The sequence below is a fragment of the Chiloscyllium plagiosum genome, chromosome 7 (assembly GCF_004010195.1).
Source record: "Chiloscyllium plagiosum isolate BGI_BamShark_2017 chromosome 7, ASM401019v2, whole genome shotgun sequence".
Lineage (NCBI taxonomy): Eukaryota > Metazoa > Chordata > Chondrichthyes > Orectolobiformes > Hemiscylliidae > Chiloscyllium > Chiloscyllium plagiosum.
The window spans coordinates 66,895,147-66,921,492 of record NC_057716.1 but is presented as its reverse complement, the minus strand read 5'-3'; the positions used below and the strand labels follow the sequence as shown (position 1 = coordinate 66,921,492).

Below are 26,346 nucleotides of genomic sequence, written 5' to 3'. Positions count from 1 at the left end.
TTAATTATTGCTTTCAATGGTAAATTGGATAAACATCTAAAGTTAAAATGAAGATTATGGAGGTGGTGTTGGGGCCAGATTAACAGCTTTTGTGGAAAGTCTGTGCACGTCCATCTGTGCAGTAACCATTTTATTATTTTAAAATGTGGCTTAGTTTTCTAATACTCAAAAGAGCTTTAGAGATGGAGAAGGTTACAAAGATGAGGTTTTTTTTAAAAAAAACTTTTACAAAATACATGAAGTGATTTCAATATGGATGAGAATTTTACATTTTCGATATGTTGAAAGAATGGGAGTCAATAGAGGTCACCAAGGATAGAAATAATTAGAGAGCCAGACATGGAGCAGAATAGGACATTGATTTGGTCTGGAATCATAGCGCCAACACTATTTTAAGTTAGAATACTAATATAATTTAAAATACATCCGCAACTTATTTTAACAAACAATTAATATGTTGTAAGCATGAGTAATAAACAGTGATCAAACATCCCAAAAGCACATCACATAGCAAATGCAAGAAGGGCAGATCCCACAGAATTCTCATATCTCCTCCTAAATTTAATGATACATTAATTTGGAGGTGCTGGTGTTGGACTGGGGTGTACAAAGTTAAAAATCACACAACACCAGGTTATAGTCTAACAGGTTTATTTGGAAACACTAGCTTTCAGAGTGCTGCTCCTTCATCAGGTGGTTGCACCTGTTAGACTATAACCTGGTGTTGTGTGATTTTTAACATGATACATGGTTATCACATCTCAACAAACTTCACAAGAAAATACAATTCTTCACCTTTGATCTGATCTCAATTCTCAATCAAGGAATTTTCTGTCATCCACGTTCTTGATGACAGAACTCTGACTTCAAAAGCTGTACTCTCTTTATTCACAATTTTAACTTAGCTCTTCACTAAAAGCTAATTTCACCAAGCTGACGGCTGCTCCTGAGTTTTCTCTGTAAACTCTATTCCCGGAACCATTTTTCAGTGATCTCTGAATTGTCCCGAGTGACTTCTTAGGTCCTTGCGGTGAGCCCAACCCCTACCACAAGGCAGATTTGAATGACAACGTCTAACCACTCTGGAATTGTGTGTTCTAAATTTTAAATTCCAAAGGTGTTTTCCCTGAATTTCACCTCAACACAGACAACAGAAAACAAACTCTAGTTTGAGCATTGAAAATAGGAGATCATTCAGAGGAGCATTAGAACACGTGTAAAAACATGGCGATAACAAAGAAACAGATTAAATAGTTGATAGATTGATGTGATAGCAATGTTACAGGTGAAATTGGCTGTTAGGGCATATTTATATGGTCATTTTTAATCATCCTGTTCAGACATATTGTGGTATACCACTGGAGCAGGTTGGGTTTGAACCGGTCTGGCCCAGATGCTAAGCCCACTACCACAGTGCCATAGGAATCCTCATATTTATGCTTATAGGGATAGAGACCTCAAAGTCTTTCTCCACTGAGTCAAATCGTGGTTAGTGTGTTCAACAACATAATTCTTAAGACCATAAGTACTTATGGTCTTAAGAATTATGTTGTTGAACACACAGACCTGCTGAGTTTTACGTTTTTTGCAATCATGTTACCTTTCTTTGGTATCGTGGTGGAGTTGATTGCCCCCTCCAACATTTGAGTATGTTATTTAGGCTGATAATAGGTGCAGATCTGAGAGATCGGCATTCTCAAAGTTGACTTTTGGATTAGGTTTACAGTATCATACCTATGTGATGGTTCAGTTGATGTAAAAGGTAGATTTTGTGAAGAAGAGCTCTTCCATTATCAACCTTATGGGCGGCACGGTGGCACAGTGGTTAGCACTGCTGCCTCACAGCGCTAGAGACCCGGGTTCAATTCCCGACTCAGGCGACTGACTGTGTGGAGTTTGCACGTTCTCCCCGTGTCTGCGTGGGTTTCCCCCGGGTGCTCCGGTTTCCTCCCACAATCCAAAAATGTGCGGGTCAGGTGAATTGGCCATGCTTTTTTTAGGTTAAAGGGGTAAATGTAGGGGTATGGGTGGGTTGCGCTTCGGCGGGTCGGTGTGGACTTGTTGGGCTGAAGGGCCTGTTTCCACACTGTAAGTAATCTAATCTAATCTAATCTAAATAAAATCATTGGCTATAAGCTTATTTTCCTATTTTTGGAATCATGTTAAATGAACTTGTGCATTAAATAAAAGTAATTCATCACTTTTCAGTTTTTGATATTTCTCCAGTTTCAGCATAAACATAAGTTCCTTTCTACCTCTCATTACTGTGTAATTTTCCTAACTAGTAAGCAATCTAGTGACTGTCTTTTTTGTTCCTCCACCAGATTCTTTGTTTTAAATAATGAAGCTGGACTACTAGAATATTTTGTCAACGAGCAATCCAGAAATCAAAAGCCAAGAGGCACTTTGCAGCTGGCAGGAGCGGTCATCTCACCAAGTGATGAAGACTCTCACACCTTTACAGTTAATCCTGCTATTGGAGAACAGTATAAACTAAGAGGTACAATACTAAGGATGTTGCTTCACGTTTTTTTACATATATTGCTTTGTGCTGTTGAGACTGTAACTTGTTACAGTCATTGTATATGGGATGAATTTTTTTTGTAGATGAAGCAGAACAGTGAACATCCTTGATTGGGTTATGCCTCCCAACCTGCTCGGGTCCGCAGCACCCATTACCCTGTGGTATGATAGAAATTTTGGGTGCTGTACACTGAAGTTCAACAGTACAAGTTGTTCTGTTATACCACATGTTCGTCAACGCAAATCCACTGTAACACGAGTGACAAATTGGGGACAGTTTGTACAATGCAAATTTTTAAAACGTGTTGGATATATCGTAATTACAGTGCTAACATATTAAGAGCTGTTTCTAAAGTGCAGTTTTTCTATAATATGGGGTTGCACAAGAACACAACCATGATGTTATAGAACTGACCATATTGAGTGTTGTTTGGCACTAGGAGAGGAGAGAATGGGATTTATTTTGCCCATGTTTCTTTTCTCCGTGTTTCTAGCTTCACATTATTGTTTTTAAAATGTTGCGCACAAAATGAAAATGGCCCCTATGTTGAAAGCAGCTTGCCTGCTTCATACCAAACAAATTAAATGTTTACAGAAAGCAACACATTTTGAAATGCAAATAGGTTAATTGTTAAGTCAAGTTAAATATCAGCTTGTGTATTCCTGATGAAGGGCTTTTGCCCCAAACGTCGATTTTACTGCTCCTCGGATGCTGCCTGAACTGCTGTGCTCTTCCAGCGCCACTAATCCAGAGTTAAATATCAGCTGTCAAGTTTATCTTTGATTCCAAAAGGGAAGGCCTTTATTATTAGGGGCATAGAACGCAAACAAGGGGGTTATGCTGAACTTGTATAGGATATTGGTTAGAACTCCACGAGTATTATATCCAGGTTTTGTCATCATAGTTCAGACAGGCTGTGAACATGTTGGAACGAGAGCAAGAGAGATCTACAAGCGCCTTTCCAGGGATGGGCAACTTCAGTTGTAAAGATAATCTCAACTTCTCCAATCTATTATTTTTGAAGAAAAGTTCTCAAAATCATGGGCACCTTAAACAGAGTACAGTATATAGAAAACTTATTCCCATTCATAAAAGGAATGAGAAGACACAGACTTAAAATAATTTGCAAAAGAAGGAAATGAATTGCGAGAAAACGTTTTCACACAGTGAGTAGTGAGAATGAATCTACTGCCTGCAAGTGTGGTGGAGGCAGGTCCAATTGAAGCATTAAATGACTTTCAGTATAAGCAATGTTTAGGGTTAAAAGAAAATGACACTATCATAATGTTCATTCAGAGAGATGTTGCCAAATTAAATGCCTTTTGCACCATAACAGTTCTGTGATTATGGGGCATCAACTTGTGTCGAGCATAAACATGAACCATTGGTATGGGTGGCTGCCATTTTAAATTGTCAGCAGCATCCAGTACAAAGAGTAGGCATATCTTAAGCTCCTGCACATTTTTACAAGACGACAGTTTATCACCAGCTTGATCTGTTGCAATGAGTTATAGGATGGAGTGAGCAAGACGTGCATTTGAACATGAAAATTAAGATTGCCTCTGAACACGAGTATAGTATGTTGCAGCTATAAATCTGAATCAATTTATATACTGAGTACAGGCAAAAACATGTCCTTTGAGACCTGAAAATTGACATCTTGCATATCTGGTTGACATATATGCTGCAGTTTACTGCATTTGTACTCTTGCCTACTGATTTGATTTTGTTATATGTTGAAACAGTCACTTTATTAAAAGTGGGAATAGGAATTTGCCATTCAGGTAGATCATGGCAGAATGATACTTGATTATAATTTATCTGACTGTGGTCTATATTCTTTTATGACTTACCTTATAAAATTCTATTTGTCTATTTCGTGAAATCTCAATTGACCAGCGTCGTTGGCCTTTATAAAGAGAATAAATTCTGTTCCAGAACTCTACTACCTTTTTTGTGTGCAATGAAGCTTCCTGGTTTCACTGTCAAATTGCTTCCGATTCATTTAAGAGCCCTTGTTCTGGTTTAGTTCTTTTGTTCTGGGAGAAGTAGTTTCTGTTTCAACAATATTGAATTCCTTTATCAACTTGAATGACCTTAAGTCACAATGGAACCTTCTAAACTGAAGGATTTGCAAGCGAAGTTTATGCATTTCATGTTCATTAAATATCTTGCTTGCTATTGTAATTCTCCATCCATTTTGACCTCGGACTCTGATACTGTTCCAGTGAAGCTTTTGGGCCAGAACTGTTGATTGTTTGATCATACATTTCACAACTATCTGGTCTGAACATTAAATTTAACAGTTTAAGTTGGTAACCACTATTCCCATACTTTCTTTCTGCTTTTCTATTAATCATTCCTGCTTTTCTATTAATCATTCCTGCCTCCCATGCCTGTAATTCTTTTCTTTATTCTCCACATCTGTAATGTTTTCCAACTTTGAAAAGTCAATGGCCAAAAATATTGTTTTCTCCACAAATGCTGCCTCACCTGCTGAGTATTTCTTATTTTTTTTGTTTGATAAAGTTCACGGGTCCCTTTCATAGTTGCCATGTTAATTCAATTTCATGTGTTAATTATGTAATACATGTTTTGACCTGCATGTGTTTCACATTTGTGTGACTTCACATTTATCTATATTATATGTTTGCTGCCTTTGTTGTGTAATTTCTATTCAACTTTTGTTGTTTTCATTTGCCTCAGGTTATAGCATACATATCATCACAGTTGGCTCAAGCTCCATTCCATGTATTTAAAGTACAATTCAGGCTGAGGCTTTAATGTAACGCCAAGTCAAACCCAGTTATTTGGGTTGTCTGTTTGCTGAGCTGGTGGGTTTGTTTTCACTTATTTTGTAACCATGCTAGGTAACATCATCATTAATGAGCCTCTGAAGCGCTGGTATGCTGTCCCCCTACTTAATTGTATCTTGGTCTAATGTGGTGGGTGGTATCATTTTCAGTTCTGTTTCTGAGAGATTGGTAAATAGAGTTGAAATTTGTATGCTTGATAATGGAGTTCCAGTTTGAATGTCAGACCTCTAGGAATTCCTGCACGTATCTTCGTTTGGCTTGTCCCAGGATGCCCTAGCGTTTACAGGAAAGCCACACACACACACTGACCAGCTATTCAACGACAGAAGCAACCATCCCAACACCTATAAACAGAGCTGCACCAGGGCACTATTTAAATGAGCCACAACACACTGTAGCACCCTGAGCGAGGCGAAACCCATATACAACGTATTCAGGGACAACGCTTACCTGATTTGTGCAGTCTGCCAATTCCTGCACAACAGACCCAAACAGGAATGCACAACACGCCCAGAGACTCTAGTCACCTTACCATACATCAAAGACATTTCGGAGACGACCACCAGACTACTCCAGCCCTGAGACATCATGGTAGCCCAAGAACCTACTACCACACTGAAACAATTACTGAGGAATATAAAGGACACTGTAACTACAGCGAACAGAACAAACGTAATGTACAAACTACCCTGCAAGGACTGCAGCAAACAATATATCGGACAAGCCGGCAGGAAACTAGCCACCAACATACATGAGCACCAACTAGCCACCAAAATACATGACCAACTGTCACTAGTATCCATATACACAGACGAAGAGGGGCAGTGTATTCAACATGGGACAGGGCAAACAAAGACATGCACAGGAATTCGTAGAGGCCTGGCATTCCAATCAGAATTCCATTAAAAAACGTATAGATTTGGACCCTATTTATTATCCCCTCAGAAATAGAACCGGAAATGATACCGCCCACCACAACAAACAAAGACACCAAGTCGCAAATGGGACAGAGGGACAATGCTTCACCGAAGGCTCACTAATCATGTTTATCTGGCAAGGTGATGAAATATCTGAAAACAAACTCTCAAGCTCAGCGAGCAAACCACCAACCTGAGCTACAAATCTTCTATAAAATGCCAGTTGTTATTTACCTGCTGTATTGAGCATAAAAAGCACTGTTTAAAAAAGGAAGGAGAGTGACTGTAGTTCTTAGACAATGTATCTCTAGCCATTGCCACCAGAATAAAAATTGGTCATTTATCTCACTTGCAGCCTGAGGTCTTACTGTACATATTTGCTGCCATATTTGCTTTCATGATACCAGTGTCTGATCTTAGAGGTTAGCTCAGTTGGCTAGATTATGATGTGAAGTGATAACAATAGCATGGGTTCAATTCCTGCACTACCTGAGATTATTCTTATTCTCAATCACTCCCCTCACCTGACGTGTGGTGACCCTTAGGTTAAGCCACCATCTCTTTAATGAGAGAGCAGCCCAGTGGTCTGTTAGGACTATGACAACTTTACCTTTTTCACTTAAGTAATTAGTTGTGAATTATTTTCAAACATCCTGAGAATTTGAGTTTTCTTCCGATCTTGAGCACGGTTTTGTGATTGCATTCCCTCATTTAGTTTCATGGATAGTTCGCAGGTTTCCATTTTAATGCTCTTTTGTAATTGTCATGATTTATGGATTAGTTTTGCAGGTACCTGGAAATTGTTTTGAGGGAATGATTTAGTTTTGCTTCCTCTGCTCATGTAAACCTAAATTTATTTTCTAGCTACTGATGCAAAGGAACGTCAACATTGGGTTAGCAGACTTCAGATATGTACTCAACACCATACAGAAGCTATTGGGAAGGTGAGATGCAGTTGTGTTGTACTCCGTTTTATTGTTCTGCATGTTCTATACTAATTAACATGTATGAGAAACAGTATATTCATCTTATTTTTACTGAAATAAGTTCAGCACATTTACAATAATACTAATTGCATAACTTAAAACCATTCTAACATTACTTGGAAACTATAATGTGACAAAGCAGTAAATTTCAGTTCATAACTTTGCAATTACAGTAGGGCTTTAAGTTTTTTTTTTCATTGCTCAGTGCCTAATTTCTTATGCAACAGAGAAATAATACTTTATATTTTAGTAACCTTTTCTTCCCCAAGTATATTTTTTTAAGCATGATATTAGCCACTATACCAAACCTAAACATGAATGTACGTGTCTTATTTCAATCCCAATCTGTAGAATAATCCCCCTTTGAAATCTCGAAGTTTTTCCCTGGCTTCTCCGGGAAACAGTTCTCCAGGTGTACAGAGAAGAGCAAGTCAGAGTGCTGCTGCTTTCTTTGGTGTAACCCATCACAAGGGACTGGGGCTGTCAAAGAGATCCCATGCCCTGCAACCAGATCATTTGGTGGATGTTCGTGAGGTTGGTGTTATGTGTTTGCTCTGAATTGGTTGTATTTTATTTTGTTTAAAAAATCTTACTCTTCATATTTTAAGGCTTTTTTTCAGCATAAGGGAGCCAGATAAATGAGCACAGCCTTCTCAATTTTCCAACCACTTGAGTTCCCTAATGTTGCACTGATGAATTATTATGTCTTGAAAAGTTGGAGTGAGGCAGAAGTATGAGACTTGTTATGTAATTCAAGAAATAAATGTCTGAGTTTTGATTTATTTAATACTGAGCAAAATTTAAACTGAATGCTGGAAATTCTGAGCGGGTCATGTGTGGAGAAAATATTTCGGATGTATGAATTTCGCAGTGTTGAGGAGAGTGATTTATACGTCAACTGAGTGTGCGCAGCAACAGCCCCTTAGTGATCTGATGTCATCCCAATAGAAACAGTGTTCCTGCTTCTGGGCTAGAAGGTCTGAGTTCAAGTCCCATCTGCCTCAAGTGTATAATAACATATCAGAGAAGTTAATTAAAGATTTCTTTTGAACAAGTTAGGCTAAATGGCCATCCACTATGCTACAAACATAGTTTGATTTTGTGAGGAACAACACAGCACTGTGTTGCACTGAGCAATATTTTCCTTGGCATTCCAGAGTGAAATAGTCACGTTGGACCATTTGTTTTTGATGGCCTTGGTTGTTCTGTAGTATTCCACATCTGGCCCTCTGGTTGTATCCTCTCCTGCTCACCAGCTCCCTTCCAGAATCCCCCCACATGCAGTCCATTTCATTCCTTTGGTAGCTGCTTCCTTTTCACAGCTTTTCTTCTGATCCCTCATGCATGGGCAAGTGACAGAATTGGGAGGGAAGTGGTGAATGGGGCAAATAGGAAACGAAGCAGCAACTCGAGCGAGATGACCAGCAGAAGGTAAGCTGAAAGAGCTAGTAAGTAATTGACAGCTCTTAAGTTATTAGTGTGCAAGAGAGTTCTTTTGGCCAGTTAGATTCACAACTGCAGGTTTGGAACCAAGTCCATTTGTATTATTATTTTTTTAAAAGGAGAATGATTTTTCTTTACTACACCATTTTTCGGAACACTTTAGGAGGGCTACCTGAGGGATAGCAGTAAAAAGTAGAGACTTTGTGCTCTGTGTATACTTAGCATATTGTGAAGTGCTTTTATGTTTTGAGAATATTTTGAGTTTATATGTCAAGATACCTTTTTGAAGAAATAAATGGCACTGAATCTGTATTGTCATAAATTTTGATTTTCCAATGTTCCAATTGGCGCTCAATGTTTTTTGAGTGAATACACTGCTGTAATTACACAGAATGTTTGTTTATTCTTTTTAACAAAAATACACAAAGGAAGCATTTACAATTCATAAACATTTTACTTTGAGCAGATGATGAACCAGGCTGAAGGACAACATAAGGATCTTGTGCGAACCATTGAAGGATTGCCTCCCTTTGGAGAACAAATATCAGCACTAGACCAAGACATGCTTATGCTCAAAGCCACTACAATGGCAACAATGAACTGTTTGAATGATTGCTTTCATATTCTCCAGCTCCAGCAGGCGGCCTACCAGAGGAATTCCTTTGCTGCAGGTTAGTCATTTGAAGATTAGAACTATTTTCATCGAATGAAAACAGAAAATATTAGAAATCAATCTGGCAAATTCAGAGAAAAAGTGATTCTCCGTTCTCTTTGCATAGATGCTGGAAACATAGCAGTTTGGCAACGCTTTCTGTTTTTTGTTTTAGATTTCCAACATTTGTAGTATTAACTTTTTTACTGATGTTTTCACAAAGTTAATGGCTGGTGGGGGGGAGAAAAGAGTGATAAAGTCACTGGTAGTCACTATTTGTTGGCATGGTTACATTTGTACAGATCTCTGCTTTTAGGTTCCAAGTTCACAGTATAACAGTGGCCAACCCTTGAAACTATATAATTTGCAGCATTGGTTGTGACCATTCCTATTCCCTTTTGGAAATGAACCCAGTTCAGGTGGTAACATTTCTCATTTCTTGAGTCCAGTGGTTTGTAGGTTTAAACCTGAATTTGATCATATAATCTAAGATGACACTACAATATAGCATTGACAGAATGTCCACTTTCAAATGAAAAATCTGTCCCTGCCTTTTGTATTCAGATAAGGTTAAGGATTTATGTCTCTCCTTGGCGGGGGAAATTCCGGTATTCTGCCCAAAATTTATCCTTTGACCAATGATTAAATTAGCAGATTAACTAACTGGTTTTTAGATGTTTCATAGTGTAGTTGATAATGTAAAGGCATTTACTCTATGCAGTGAAGATCTAAGCAAAGAAATAAAGGCTAAAAGAAGACATAGTAGTGGCTGACACTAGGAAAACCTTTTAAATTTTATTTCCAAGTATGTAGTAGAAATAATTGGCTAATTAAAGATCAAAAAGGTGATGTGCCTGTGGAGACAGTTACATGCAATACTAAATGTGTATTTTCTTCTTTTTGTGAAGACAGATGCAAAGTTGTGAATCAAGTTAAAAATCACACAACACCAGGTTAATAGTCCAGCAGGTTTATTTGGAAGCACTAGCAGCGCTCCAAAAGCTACTGCTTCCAAATAAACCTGTTGGACTATAACCTGGTGTTGTGTGATCTTTAACTTTGTACACTCCAATCCAACTCTGGCATCTCCAAACGTTGTGAATGTAACAGTAAAGAATAAGTCAGTAGCATTATTGGATATAATAAACAGATAAAGAGGAGGTGCTTAGAAGGTTGCAGGTTTCAAAGTAGTAAAGTCCCTTGTCCAAATGCATCCAAGGGAGGGATGTAAGAGTGAAAAGTACAAGGCTCTGCCGCAATGATTGCATTCCCCTTTTTTTGGATGTCGATGAGATGTAGGAGTACTGTAGAAATGCAAATATTTTACCCCATTTTAATAAAAAAAGGAGAAACTTCACAACTACAGGTGGCTCAATGGATTGTAAACTTTGAGAGAAAAATGCAGGACAAAATGGCTGACAATTAGAAAAGTGAAAATCAGCCCGAAAGGGAGAAAAATAAAAACTTGCATTTATATAGGCCTTTCATCATGTGCTTTACAATCAATGAAGTACCTTTTTGAAGTGTGGTAATTGTTCCAATGTAGAAAACCTTGCATTCAGTTTTGTTCAGCAATTTCTGCAAATAGCAGTGCAATGAGGGCCAGATTATCTATCTTTGTATTGTTGATTGAGGGATTGGCCATAAAGCAGGGATAACACTCCAGTCTACTTTGAAAGAATATAGTTGGGCCTTTTTGTTCTACCTGAGGGATCCTCTGTTAACATAAGCGTTTCATCCAGAAGAAGGTACCTCTAAAAGTGTATCAATCCAATGAATTGACAGTCTAGATCGTTACGTTCAAATCCTGTAATGGAACTCAAACTGACAACCTTCAGACATGGAGGTGAGAGTGCCACAGCGAGTTATGTTTGTTTGGGAAATATGATTTAATTCAAAAGAAACCAATGAAATAGGACAGTGGATGGTGTGTAAATGTAGTTCTAAAAGTATCAGTTAATAGAGCAAATTTAAAGCTCGTGGAATTGAAGGGACAGTGGCAGCACAAATATAAAATTAGATAAAGGACTGAAAGCACAGTGATGGTAAATGGTTGGTTATTTTTCAGACCGGAGTGGAGTATGCTTTGGTACTTCTCAGGTTAATATTAAGACCATTGTTCTTCCCATTTATGTTAATGGTCTGAACTTGATGTACAGGGCATAATGTCAAGGTTTGCTGATTATATGAACATTCCAGATGATGTAAGCAATGGCAGGTGGAAAGAGGCTTCAGAAAGATATTGGAACAAAGGTAGACCTTTAGCTTATCAAACCTGTTGTGTCGTGCAATGTTTTCATGGTTGATCCATAACTAACTCATGTATCCACTTGTCTCTCTTGAGATTCTTATTAACCAAAAATATTTATCAGTCTCAGACTCAAAATGATCCAGTCCAAATTGCTGTTTGCGCAGGATAGTCCCGAACTCCAAAGATTCTTTCTGTGGAGCAGTGTTTACTAATTTTACTCCTAACAGGCCTCTGTTGACTTAATTTCTCAAACCTTAATCAAACCTTTCTTTTACCTTTTAATTTCCAAAGAATACAATTGTAAATAGTGTAATTCTGTCCTTGTATTTCAACCTTTGGAATGCAGATGGCGTTCTGGTAAGTCTGTTAGGTTCCCTCTGTGGTCAATAACTCCAGACATGGCACCCGTAACTACTCCGTACTCCAGGTGTAGTAAAACCACTGCTTTGTATAGCTGAGGCACAGCTTCTGTTTCCTTTTATTTTTATCCTTTATATAAAGTGACCATTCTATTTGCCTTCTGATTTATTTCTTGTTACTGTACACGGCATTTTAATGTTCTAAAATCATGGCTTCCTGAATTACTTTGGATATCTACTATTTATAATGCCTCACCATTTAAAGGTATCCTCCTCGGTATTTTAAAGGCATAGAGTAGATGACCTTGCATTTGCCAACATTGAAATAATTTACCATTGTTTTGCTCATTCGTTGATGTCCATTAATACCTCTCTTAACCTCCACTACTTAATTACAAGGTCAACTAACTGTGGTATCAACAAACTTGGATGTGTGGATTTCAATCCCATCATCTAAGTTATTATTAAATACGCTGAATAGTTGAGATTATAACATGGATCCCTATAGAACACTATTATTATTCAACCAATTAGAGCACCTGCCCATTATCACTGCTTTCTGTTTCCTGTTGTTCAGTTAATTCCTTAACCAAGTCATGAATTTGCTTTGTGCTTTAGCCAGATATCTCCTCTTAGGAAGTTTATTAAATGCCTTCTGAAGTCCATGTAAGTACCATTGACATTCTCCTGACATTATTAGACATATACTCGACATTTCTATGGAAAACTCAATGTTCAATTAGGCATGTGCAAATACATCCTGCTGTTTTTTGATCAGGTGCAAACTGTTGCAGTGTTTAGTTGCTACATACATATGAGCATACCCCATTAGTAACAGGTGGAGGCCATTCAGCCCCTCAGGCCTGCTGTGGCTTTTACCAAGATCTTGCTTAATATGATTGTAACCTCAAATTCCCATTCCTGTTGACCCATGATAACATTTCACCACCATCCATCTCTGTCTTAAAATATTCAATGACTATTTCCGCTACCTTTTCAGGAAGACAGTTCTGAAAATGCTCAGTCGTCTTTGAGGAAAAAAAACTGTTTTATCTCTCTTTAAAATGTGCTACCTCTGATTTTTATACAGTAAGTGTAGTTATAGATTCTCCTGTAAACTGAAACATGCTCTCCACATTTATTCTATCAAGACATTTTGGCATCTTGTGCTTCAGTTGAGTAGCCTCTTACTCTTCTAAATTTCAGCGGATTCAAGCCTGGCTAGTCCAACATTTACTTAGAAGGCAACCCTCTCATTTCAGGTCTTAAAATGATAAATTCTCTGAATTACCTTCAACGTGTCGGTGACTAGTACTGTGCACAGAACTTAAAATGCTGCCTCACCTGCCCTTTGAAATTGAAGCATATTTAATTCCCTTTGCAATAAATTATAACATTCAATTAATTTGCTGAATTACTTGCTGTATCTACAATTCATGTACACCGATAATTCTGTATACTTCACATCTCCACAATCTCTCATTTTAGATAGTGATTCCTCCCAAAAAGGGCAAATTCATATTTCCCCCATTGCACTTGTATTTGCTACAACTTTGCCTACTTACTTAACCTATCTATATCTTCCTGTAGGTTCCTTATGTCCTCTTCACAAGTTACTTTCTTGTTGATCTTTGACATTATCAAACCTTTCATCCCTTCATCCAAGTCATTTATGTAAATTGTAAACAGTTGCGATCTCATCGATCCTTGTGGCACAATACGTTACATCTTGCTAATCTTAAAAAAAAAAAAAAATCTTTATATCTACTGTTTGCTTCCAGTTAGCCAGCCAGTCTTCTATCCATGCCATATACTATCTCCCTAAATTGAGTCTTTATTTTCCATCATAATGTTTGATGGTGGTTGTTTTTGTGTCACCATTGTCTTACCAGACCACAGGGTCTTCTCTCTTTAGAGATAAGCAACTGGTGGTGATTTAACCTGAGAGCCACCAGACCTCGGGTGAAGGAAGAGGTTGAGAAGGAGAATACGTCACAGTAACCTCAGACTGGTGATGGGAATTGAATCCATGCTGTTGGTATCACATTACTTTGCAAACTGACCATCCAGCCAACTGAGCTAAACTGATTCCCAACGTTTCATGGTAGGACTCTATCAAATATCTTCTGGGAATCTTCAGTATATCCATCAGTTCAGAGAGTGATTGGCAGATTGGAGAAAACTGGGGTTGTTCTCCGAGCACAAAGCTAAAACAGTCTTCATCCTCTTTTAGCCCGTACTTTGTTAATTAAGGCAGGCAAAGAAGAACTTTTCCATGTAGAAAATTGGAAAGAATGTTCCTCATCTCCACAATTTTACTTGATGCTCAAGTGTCACAGGAAGAGATGTTGCTCATTTATGAATTCTCTTGAAACCAACAGAGGAGAGAATCTAAAGACATTACTGACCATGCTTTTGAAAGCAATTCAGAAGTTCTGAAATGAGGTACAGATTAGTTATGTGTTGACCTAGCCTGGAAACATTTTGAATCATTGTAATTTTGCTTTGTCTTTGAAACTGATGAATGTTAAATAATTTATTAGGAAACAAGACTACTCTGATAAGAGGTGCAGCAACCTGAGATCCATGAAACATTAACTGGACTGTTCTGCCAGTGCAAAGCTCAACTTCTAACAATGACAGAAAAATATTAATTATTAATCAACAATATACTGTAAAAGGACATTTTATTATGACTCCTTACTTGTCCCTTTATTTTTAATTTTTGAATTCTGTATGTTAAATTGTTTTAGCTTGAATTACATCACATTTCTATTTGTTTCTTAGTCTGATTTTTAAAGGGTTTTGAGTATCACTTCTGTACTTTCCAGTCTCAAATGATTTTCGAGATCTGCTTGCCCCTATCATATTTCAGTAGCTTTGAGAGACGTAGATTAATAAGAATGCACCAGTCGGAATCCTGATACCTTTAGTGACGACAGTAGGCGTTCCCTCAGGCTTCAGTCATAGGTTTTTCTTCTGACCATTTCATTTGTTACTAAGAAATGCAACTAGTTTCAATGGCAGTAATCTTCTGCCAGTTGTGATTATGAAAAAGTTTGAAGCTGAACTGCCATATGTTTCAGGGGCAACAATTGAGTGGTTGGAACCTAAATTGCCACTATTGGACCATCTTAAGAATGGAAAGGCACGACAGTCATCGATTGAGAAAGATCAGACAAAAGCAGCTAGTGGAATACAGCCTGTTTCTGAACCCTGCCAATCAACACGGGTAAGGTAATTCAGAAAGTAATTATTCTGGATCTATGCTATAACATTTCAAAATCTCTTGTATCAAGTTGAGAGCTGTGAACCACTGAAAAACGTAAGCAGTAAATGTGAGAAAGTGATGTTGGTGGTTCAAGTATATCAATGCTTGTATCTTACGATTGGGTCAGTAGTTTAAATTTTGATCATGTTTTGAATACATTCTTATCTTAGAATGGTTGGGTGTGGTTTGCCTGAAAGAATCCCTACTCTTTTTTGCTCTCTGGATGAAGAACTGCACCATTTATCTTGGAAAATGTACTAGAATGAGTTTAGTAAAGATTTTAAAAGTAGCAAGACTATTGATCTTGGACTCAGCCAGATAGATCTCAGTTCTGTTATAATGTGGAAAATCTTTTTGCTTTAATTATGTGATGGCTTTCAAAATTTAAAATTTAAAACAAAGTGACTATTTGCAAGTTGTAGAATGGAAGCACTGCTTTCTGTCAGCTTACATTTAAAAACATTGAACTCCCCTCACAAGAAACAGTATAAGAATTTTATACTGTGAAGTAACTTAAGAAGAGTGCACGTATCAAAAACTCCAAATCACTTAAGCTTTTTTGAATCATTCATGTCTTATTTTAATATTATTGTGAAGTTTGGCCTAGCACACTATTTATTGCTGTTTTCATCCTCACCCTTTATATAATTAAATGGGATTTTTGTATGTGAATTGAAACCACAATTAAATTTTATCCATTTTGAAATCCAATCTCTCCTTACAGAAATGCCCTTGTATACTTTTTCATCATTTTGAGGAGAAGTGGAGTGACCAGTTGAAACTTGCTGAGCCAGGGTTACAAGAGAATGCATTAGGCAATAAGAAAGCTGTAACTTGTCCTCTGGTACTTCATTGCAATTTTTCTAAGGTCTGTATTCTCAGGCATCAGCAGTTTTTCTATTTGATCTTCTTGAGCCACATCCTGTTGTGAAAGCTTCTTTTGTTGTTGCATCCCACTAAATGCTACTGTACTGTAACTGTCCTGTCTTGTTCCTTCTCCTTTTCAAATGTGATAGTCTTGCATCTCCCAACTTCCTTGTATTTAAATCAATGTTTGTACATTGTCTTTTGCACTAACTTGTTGTTTTACAGTACATCAAACTGTGGAACTCCTTGCCTCCCCCACCTTTTTCCTTCCTCCCATAAGCTTCAGGTTTTTAAATTTGTCCTTGCTATCTATTACTTAATCACTGTTTCTTCTCTTATATTGTTTTCTCTTTTCTTTCAATTTAGTTTCTCAATTTGGAGGAAAAATTCTATTAATGCTAGTTTCAGAAATTTTAGTTTTCATCCAGGCCTTTATTAGGAAACCAAATTTGTTCAGTGTTGCATTTAAAAAAATACTGTAAAATGTAAGAAGGCTTTCTTTCCCTTGTTACCAACTCAAACATGAAAGCCAGTTTTCAAAAGGAAAGAGCAGCATTGTGTACCTTTTGCAGTTTGTTCTCATTCACAGGGCTTTTGTTGGATCATTGATGTATTAGAAAGTTGTTGAGTTTTGTTTTACTAAGCCCCTCATATTTTGATTGAGGAACAGTTCTGCAATTTGAGTTTTGTTTATTATAAGTATCAAAATCACTGGAACACCCCATGCTAAGCACCAAGTTATGTGAAGTCTACTTTAGATCTTTCAGCCAATTGACTATGTAATTAAATTTAAACTTGTTGCCATTTGATGTTACCTTTATCAGACCTGTGTTTGCATAGCTGGATATTGCGCTGATTACCTTTTATCACCAGTCTCCATTAGCTCCTTTCCGTAAGGGATTGCCTGCAGTCCCAGCAGTGGCCACTTCTAGTACCTGGCACTGTTGGATTACAGCACTATTGGCTAAGCAGACTGGCCAGCTGTACTCTTAAAATGGGGTGTTTTTTTTTTTTACAGATGAGAATGGATGCTTTGTCCTGAGCCAATTAATTCCTGTAGAAGGGCTTATGCCCGAAACGTCGATTCTCCTGTTCCTTTGATGCTGCCTGACCTGCTGCACTTTTCCAGTAACACATTTTTAAGCTCTGATCTCCAGCAGTCCTCACTTTCTCTTGAGCCAATTAATGCCTTGCTCAGAAAAAACATTCCCCATTGGCTTTTCAAGTGGTGGAATAAGAAATCCTGCTATCTGAAATTTCATACTCCTGTTTCAGAAAAATGAGGCAAGTGTTAATATGTATTGACTAAGTTAGTCTGTGACAAATACCTCTTTTAGCAGTAGTTACATATATGCCATTGACATGGTACGATATGGTGCTCTTCGCTACTTATTTGAGGTCAGTATTCTCACAACACATTTGGAATCACTGTTTTAATCAGATTAGCTTTTAAGACAATTGGATACAATTGCTAATTCATTTGGAGTGATATGTGCAGTAATTTGATTTCTCAATGAAAAATTTTGATTTTGATTTTACTTGTTGAGATTTCCTTGAGTTAGAAATATCTTGTTACATTTAATGGTGCGCACAGATAAGCACCTAGTATCTTCAGGATACATTCTGAACAATTGCAGTATTTTGCTGAAACTCTTTTCAAAGCATCTTTTTGTAGATTCCATCTCTATTTTGCCAGTACAAACGCTAATTTTAATATATAAAGCTAATTTAAAAGCCTGCACATCTATTTCAAAAAAAAGAGAAGGAAATGTAAAATATCCAAGTATACTTGCTGCTCTTTATTTTTATCAATTTTAAATTTTGTCAGGATTTGGATCAGGTTTCTGATCCTCCCCACCAGCTCCTGCACTCCAGTGACCAAGTACATTGTCGTACAAGCTCATGTTTCTGTCCTGTGAGTAAATATGTCTGTGGAGTGGAAGTGATGAGACCATGCCCTTTTTTTATACTCCTTAAGTTTGCTTGGGAAGGCATATTAATTTGAAAGTGTCATATGTTCTGTGAAAGCATTGCAAACCAAATTTGGGTGGAAATAGTTTATTGTATACATAAATCTACATCAGCCTTGTATGGATATCTGTTAAAGTTCATTTCGCACTATTGGGACAGGCATTTGTTTTGTGCAGTTTCAATTGCATAAACATTCGTTATGGACTGCCACATAAAAAAAGCTATTGGTAAACCTAAGTAGTTTTTATATCTATATTCCTACTTTTTAATTCATTTGTAAAAAATGGTCAAGCAAGAATAGTGTGTAAATTTGAGTCATGGTGATTCATTGACTGAAACATCTCACTGACTGCTCGAGTTGAAACAAGCCTCTACAATGAGCGTGTAAATGAAATTGTTAAACGCACGCCCAAAAGTTGTTCGTCCAGTCTGAGACATTCCAACTGGTTTAACTGTAATGGAAAGATTTGGATACAAACAGCTTTATAAACTGTTCATGTTAAGTTTAAACTGTAACAAGGGGCAGAATTTAGTTTTAGCAACAGAAGTACCCTGCAATAGTAAATATCTCTCAGTCAAGGCCCCAGTAGGATGGAAATCCTGCTGCTACTGGCACCACCTCAGTTCCTGCTGGTAATGCTCTGAAGTCTTTGCCAGAAATCAGTGTCAGCTGCAAAAAGTTGGGTGGGACAGGACACAGATTTGCAGGAAGAGTGTAGCTGGTGAAGAGGGAATGGTGAAACAAGAACAGAAGGTGGTCTTTCACATTAAACCCCTCTGCCCCGCACTCAATCAAACAATTTCTGATGCCAGTTCCCTCAACTCGGCAACTTGTCAGCAGGTAGGCTACTGGTAAACTTGAAGTTTGCTGGACAACCTTCAGAAGATCGAGAAGCTCATGTCTGAGTTAAACAAAATCCCTGTCCACCATTAAATCATGTTCGACTTAAGTAATTGGTTTTAAGTCAGTTATTAATGAGCTTAATTATCATTGCACTATCAGCGATTAGGATTCCTTAATCGAGCTCCTCCTGTATTCAAGCAGTTTTCAATTTGCAAAATGGATATTGGTATTCCTGCCTGGCTGTCCCACCATCGTGACCCACTAGGCTGGCTACATTAAATTGCACCCAATATATTTTCATATGTTGTGCAATGCCATGCCAATATAAATATAGGGAAGAAAAACACACATGTTTTTGTTTTATGTTCTTTTCACAAGATATGGGTGATGCTTGCAAGGTCAACATCTGTTGACCATCCCTAACTGTCTGTACAAAGATTGAGGTAAACCACTGCATTAAACATCGTGGTCCATATGGTGTAAGTATGCTCACAGTGCTGCTAAGGAGGGATTTCCAAGATTTTAACTCAGACACAGTGCAAGAATGGTGGTATAGTTGGAAATCAAATGGTATTTGATTTGAGGGAATCGTGCAGTGGTGGCATTCTCGCGCATCTGCTCTTGTCCTAATTGGACATCTGGGGCTTGAAAGGTCGGAGGTGCTAAGCCGTGCATCTTGCATAGGATACACACTGGTAATGCTATGCTTTAATAATGATCAAGGGTCTGCTCAAAATATAGTGTATTGGATTTATTTATTCAATTATAATCTGAGTGTTAAAACTCATTGTTAACTGAAAAATAAGTGACCAAAGAATTTAAAGGATCCCTTTACCCTACTGATGTTTGCAGGTATTTGTGGAGAAAACCTATAAATTCCTGATTTATTCTCTTCAATATCACTTTCTTCATTTTCACTGTGCCAAAACCAGACTCTCCCTGCCTAACAGCATTGTGGAATGACTTGCACCCCATTAACTCACCACACATTCTCCAGCAATTTGCGAAGGGCATTAAATATTGGTCTTGTCTGCCTCCTCCATATGATGTGAATAATTAGAAAACAGTTCAATTTAGCTTTACCCGATAATTTTATCTGTGCTCAAATATTGGAAAATTACACAGTTTGTTTGGCAATACAGGGATGTGTTTGGATAAATATTAACAATCTTTTTTTACTAAAATTCTGTATTCTTGCAATTCAGAACTGGTGTGCATAAGAATTTAAGAATAAACAGATCCAAACATTTGCTATCTATTTTACGAATGCCCAAGTTCCATTTTCCACCAGCAAAAAGATATTCAGCTCTTGAATGTGCAAACACTGTTCACTGTTCACTAGATAAAAGAAAACTTTTGTCAATACTGAGAAGCTGAATTAGAAATGGAAATCACATTCTCTAAAAGCAAAAGGTTGTAATTATTTCTGATGCAGGATACTGACCCAGAATGTTAATGGTATCTCTGGTAATTGTTTGCTTTGTCATCCTATGGGATGTAAAAAATGCTGTATGAACAGACTTTTTACTTTCAACTCAGAATAAACTTGCAATATATTTCCAGTTTATGTATCCTATTACTACTTCTGTAAATGGTCAACCTTCCGTAGTAGTTGTCAACCTACTGAAATGAGCAGTAAGGCATGTGACAGTATTATTTTCACTGTTCTCTATTACTAATGGAGGTTTTAACTAAACACGTCTTGAGCCATCACAAAGAATTCCCAGATATTCTGGTATTCACTTTTCAATGAATGTTACAATACCAGGTGCATTGGTATTTCTTTTGTCGCAAGTATATTTATCCAATATTATGTTGACACTTAATACATGAGCTGTAATCTTTGTATTTTTCTTTGGTAAAAGTTATGTTTGGACTCCCAGATTATTCCGTAAAGTAAATGTGGAGAATAGTGTGGCCATACCAACTGGAAGATCCCAGATCTAATCTCTTTGAACTCGTTTTCCCCAGATAAGTTAGTGACTGAAAAATAAATTATTCATGTTTTAATTCTAGTCCCTAGTAACTCTGATAGAAATTCATATGACTGGAATAGTAATTCAGAGCTATGATTGATGGCTGTTTTAGATTTTTTTTTAAAAAACTTCACAAATGTATATGTTGAAATGGGTAGAATAAGGGAGAACCCTAAAGCTTTCTATAGGTATGTGAAGAATAAAAGGATGATTAAGGTAGGAATAGGGCGAATCAAAGACAGAAATGGGAAGTTGAGTGTGGACTCTGTGGAGATCGGAGAGGTGCTAAACGAACACTTCTCATCGGTTTTCACTCAGGAAAAGGAGAATATTGTAGAGGAGAAGAATGAGGTACGAGATATTAGACTAGAAAGGATCAAGGTTAGTTATGAACAGGTGTTATCAATTCTAGAAGGAATGAAAGTAGACCAGTCCCCTGGGCCAGATGGAATTTATCCGAGGATTTTCTGGGAAGCTAGGGAGGGGAAAGTAGAGCCTTTGGCTTTGATATTTGTCTACAGGTTTGGTACCAGAGGACTGGAGGATTGCAAATGTGCCCTTGTTCAAAAAGGACAGTAGAGATGACTCAGGTAATTATAGACCAGTGAGCCTTACTTCTGTTGTAGTAAAGGTTTTGGAAAGGATTATAAGAGAAGATTTATAATCATCTAGCCAGCAACAATTTGATTTCAGATAGTCAACATGGTTGTGTCTCTCAAACCTCATTGAGTTTTTTGAGAAGGTGACCAGGCATGTAGAGAGGGTTGGGCAGTTGACGTGGTACACATGGACTTCAGTGAAGCCTTTGATAAGGTTCCACATGGTAGGCTGTTGGAGAAAATGCAGAGGAATGGAATTGAGGGTGATTTAGCAGTTTGGATTAGAAACTGGCTTTCTGAAAGAAGATAGCGAGTGGTGGTTGATGGAAAATATTCAGCCTGGAGTCTGGTGTGCCACAAGAATTTGTTTTGGGACCACTGCTGTTTGTCATTTTTATAAATGACTTAGATGCAGGCATAGGTGGATGGATAAGAGAAGATTTATAATCATCTAGCCAGCAACAATTTGATTTCAGATAGTCAACATGGTTTTGTCAAGGGCAGGTTGTGTCTCTCAAACCTCATTGAGTTTTTTGAGAAGGTGACCAGGCATGTAGAGAGGATTGGGCAGTTGACGTGGTACACATAGACTTCAATGAAGCCTTTGATAAGGTTCCACATGGTAGGCTGTTGGAGAAAATGCAGAGGAATGGAATTGAGGGTGATTTAGCAGTTTGGATTAGAAACTGGCTTTCTGAAAGAAGATAGCGAATGGTGGTTGATGGAAAATATTCAGCCTGGAGTCTGGTGTGCCACAAGGATCTGTTTTGGGACCACTGCTGTTTGTCATTTTTATAAATGACTTAGATGCAGTCATAGGTGGATGGATTAGTAAATTTTCAGACGACACTAAAGTCGGTGGAGTAGTGGACAGTGTGGAAGAATGTTACAGGTTGCAGGGGGACTTGGATAAACTGCAGAATTGGGCTGAGAGGTGGCAAATGGAGTTCACTGCAGCTAAATGTGAGGTGATGCACTTTGGGAAGAATAACAGGGAGGCAGAGTACTGGGTCAATGGAAAGATTCTTAGTAGTGTGGATGTGCAGAGGAATCTTGGAGTCCATGTACATAGGTCCCTGAAAGTTGCCACCCAGGTGGATAGTGCTGTTAAGAAGGCATTTGGTGTGTGAGGTTTCATTCGGAGAGAAATTGAGTTCCGGAGTAGTAATATCATGCTGCAACTGTACAAAAAGCTGGTGCGGCCACACTTGGAATATTGTGGACAGTTCTGATCCCAATATTTCGGGAAGGATGTGGAAGCATTGGAAAAGGTGCAGAGGAGATTTAGCAGGATGTTGCCTGATCTGGAGGGAAGGTCTTATGAGGAAAGGCTGAGAGACTTGAACTTGTTCTCATTGGCAAGAAGAAGGCTAAGAGGGGATTTGATAGAGACATACAAGATGATCAGAGAATTAGATAGGATAGACAGTGAAAGACTTTTTCCGAGGATGATGAAGTCAGCGTGTACGAGGGGGCATAACTACAAATTGAGGGGTGATAGATTTAAGACAGATGTCAGATCCTTTACTCCGAGAGTGGTAAGGGCGTGGAATGCCCTATCTGCTAATGTAGTCAACTCGGCCACATTAGGGAGATTTAAACAATCCTTTAGATAAGCTCATGGATGATTTTGGGATAGTGCAGGGGGACTAGCTGAGAATAGTTCACAGGTCGGCATAACATCGAGGGCCGAAGGGCCAGTTCTGCGCTGTATTGTTCTATGTTCTATCTTTAATCAGTAAGGAAATCAAGGTTATGAGAAATAGGAAAGTGGAGTTGAGGATTATCAGATTAACCCTGATCTCATTGGCACAGCAGACTCTGGGCTGAATTGCCTACTTCTGTTCCTATCTCTTATGATCCAAGCATATCATTGCTGGAGTTCTATGGGGCTTTATCATAGACCCAACCAAATTCAACAACTTCTTGAATAAATTTTCCTTCATAATCAGATCAGTGATGGGGATTTTCGCTCACTGATGATTGCAGTGTTTGGCCTAATTCCTGACGATTCAAACTGAAACACTCTGTCCGTTCATCGCAAGATCTGGACAACTTCCAGGTTTGAGCTGATAAGTGGCAAGTAACATTTGCACCAAAGGTAGTTACCATCTCTGACAAAAGCTAATTTAACCCTTGCACCTTGACATTCTATGGTATTGCCATTACTGAAATCTCTGCTAATCAACATCTTTAGTATATTTATTGACTGGAAACTCAACTGGATCAGCCATGTACATATTGTGGCTACAAGGGCAGGTCAGAGGCTAAGAATCCTGCAAATGACTCACCACCTATCTCCCTAACACTTGACTATCGACAAGACACAAACCAGGAGTGATGGAATACACTACACTTACCTGAATGGGTACAGCTTCAGCTACACTCAAGAACCTCATCACCCAGGGCAAAGCAATTTGCTGATTTGGCAAATTATCTAGCACTTTCAACCTTCCTTCATGAATGTAACATAGTGGCAAAACTGTGTGCCATCTACCGAGATGCACAGCAATATCTTCCAAGGCTTCTTTGAAAGCACCTTCCAAGCGCTCAACCTCTACCACCTAGAAAGACTAGACCAGTAGATGCATGGGAACAGCATCAGCTGCAGGTTCCCTTCAAGCTGCACACTATGAACTGTTACTGTTCCTCTGCTGTCACTGGACTAAAATCCTGCAGCTCTCTTCCTCACAATGCTGTTGGTATCCCTAGACCTGTAGTGGCACAAGAGGGCAACTCACCACTGCCTTCAGATCAACTAAGGATGGGCAGTGGTTTAAAGAGATGAGCTGTAGAAATCGAGAATAGAAAGGTTTATATCTCCCAGGGACCAAAAATTTTAAAGCACCAAATATATAATTTTGAAGTTTGTGAAAGCGAAGGAGGAAAACCGATTCCATTATTAAGGACACAGTCAGACAATTAAGAAATCGTGTTTGGGCAAAGGCTATACAGATTTGTGAAAGAGGACTTGATTTTGATCTCTTAAGGTTTTTGAATAATTACTAACAGGGTAAATGCAAAAGAAGCAACCAGTGGATCTTGTGCATTTGGATTTTCAAAATAACATACAGGAAGTGCACAGAATTAGGAATCAAGTTAGGGATTGGGCAATATATTAGAATGGCTTAAGGTTTGGTTAGCAGCAAATCAAAAATAGGAATATACAAGGAACTTTTGTGTTAGTGGGCTCTAATTGTTAGGCTATCATAGGAATTAGTGTTTGTGTTCAATTATTTTCAGCACATCGTAACGATTTAGATCAGACAACCAAGAGGAATGCAGTCGCACTTTCTTCCTACAGAATTAGTTGTTGAAGTAAGCCATTAGGAGAATGCAGAGAAGGAGCAAAGAGATATGAACTGATTAAATGAGTGGATAAGGACATACATTATCATGTGGGAAAGTATAAGCTATCCACTTAGGAAAAATAGAAAGGTAGAATATTTTAAAATGTTGGTATTTTGAGGCCCCTAGGTGCCCTAATATATCAATAACAAAGTTGACATGCAGGTGCAGCAAGCTGTGAGGAAAGTAAATAGTATCTCAATCTTCGTTACAAAGTGATTGATATGTAAAATGAAGTCTTACTGAAATGTTGTGGGGCTTTGGATAATACCTTGCAGTATTGTTTGAAGTTTGGTCTTTTTGCCTCAGATGGATATATCTGTCTTCAAGGCATGCAACAAATGTTTGTTAGATTGATTCTGGTAATGCTCTTTGAAGAGAGATTGAGAAGATTAGGTCCATGTTCCCTAGAGTTTGGATGAGTGAGAAGTGATTACATCAAACATAAAATTCTTAAGGGAGTGTGAAAACCTAGAGGATGTTTCCCTAGCTGGGAGTTTCAGAATCAAGGATTGCTACTTAAGGACTGACATGAGCAATGTTTTCGCTAAGCTTTTTTTTTTGAATCTTTGACAATTTCCACCCCAGTGAATATTGGATACTCATTCATGGAATATATTCAAGCCAGAGAGACTGATGGATCTTTGCATAAATGTGGAGTTAAGGTAGAAAATCAAACATTATCCTATTGTATGGTGAAGGGGCTCAGGAAACCAAATGACCTATCCTTGCTGTTAATTATGTATCAAATTTTAATTGTGCAGGAGTAGAGCATTAATTGGGGATTGTCTAAGCATGGTTAGGGGATCTCTTATGGTACAGTAGCAGTGTCTGCACCTCTGAATTCAAAAAGCCCAGGTTCGAGTTCCATCTTCTCCAGAGGTCAATGTCATAGAAATGTACAGCATGTAAGCAGACCCTTCTGTCCAACTGATCTGGTTGCTTAGCAAATATAACTGAGCACATGTCTAGTGGCATTGGTAGCATTTATGCCTGAGCCAGAAAGTCCAGATTTTAAGTCCCAACTGCTTGGATGTTTATCATAACAAATTTATTGTAAACAAATACAGTCTGAAACTGAGGTATGCTTCACATAGGGGGTGTATACTTCAAATTTATAGAATTGAATAAAAATCAGTGTCCGTGTCATACATAGAACAGTACAGCACAGAACAGGCCCTTCAGCCCACGATGTTGTGCCGACCATTGATCCTCATGTATGCACCCTCAAATTTCTGTGACCACATGCATGTCCAGCAGTCTCTTAAATGTCCCCAATGATCTTGCTTCCACAACTGCTGCTGGCAATGCATTCCATGCTCTCTCAACTCTGTGTAAAGAATCCGCCTCTGACATCCCCTCTATACTTTCCTCCAGCCAGCTTAAAACTATGACCCCTTGTGTTAGCCATTTCTGCCCTGGGAAATAGTCTCTGGCTGTCGACTCTATCTATGCCTCTCATTATCTTGTATACCTCAATTAGGTCCCCTCTCCTCCTCCTTTTCTCCAATGAAAAAAGTCC

General features: G+C 38.2%; 1 protein-coding gene across 3 annotated transcripts in view; it reads left to right on the top strand.

Moving 5' to 3' along the window:
- The window catches only part of osbpl11 (oxysterol binding protein-like 11), an 83,740-nt gene that overhangs the window by 31,026 nt on the left and 26,368 nt on the right, over positions 1 to 26,346 (top strand). For 2 of the 3 annotated variants that reach the window (XM_043693971.1, XM_043693972.1), the window contains exons 3-8: positions 2,325 to 2,500; positions 7,122 to 7,201; positions 7,595 to 7,777; positions 9,153 to 9,357; positions 15,035 to 15,180; positions 15,944 to 16,087. In XM_043693971.1, coding sequence (XP_043549906.1) covers positions 2,325 to 2,500; positions 7,122 to 7,201; positions 7,595 to 7,777; positions 9,153 to 9,357; positions 15,035 to 15,180; positions 15,944 to 16,087 — 934 coding nt within the window. The remainder of the gene's footprint in view (positions 1 to 2,324; positions 2,501 to 7,121; positions 7,202 to 7,594; positions 7,778 to 9,152; positions 9,358 to 15,034; positions 15,181 to 15,943; positions 16,088 to 26,346) is intronic. The other variant, XM_043693973.1, reaches the window with a different exon arrangement.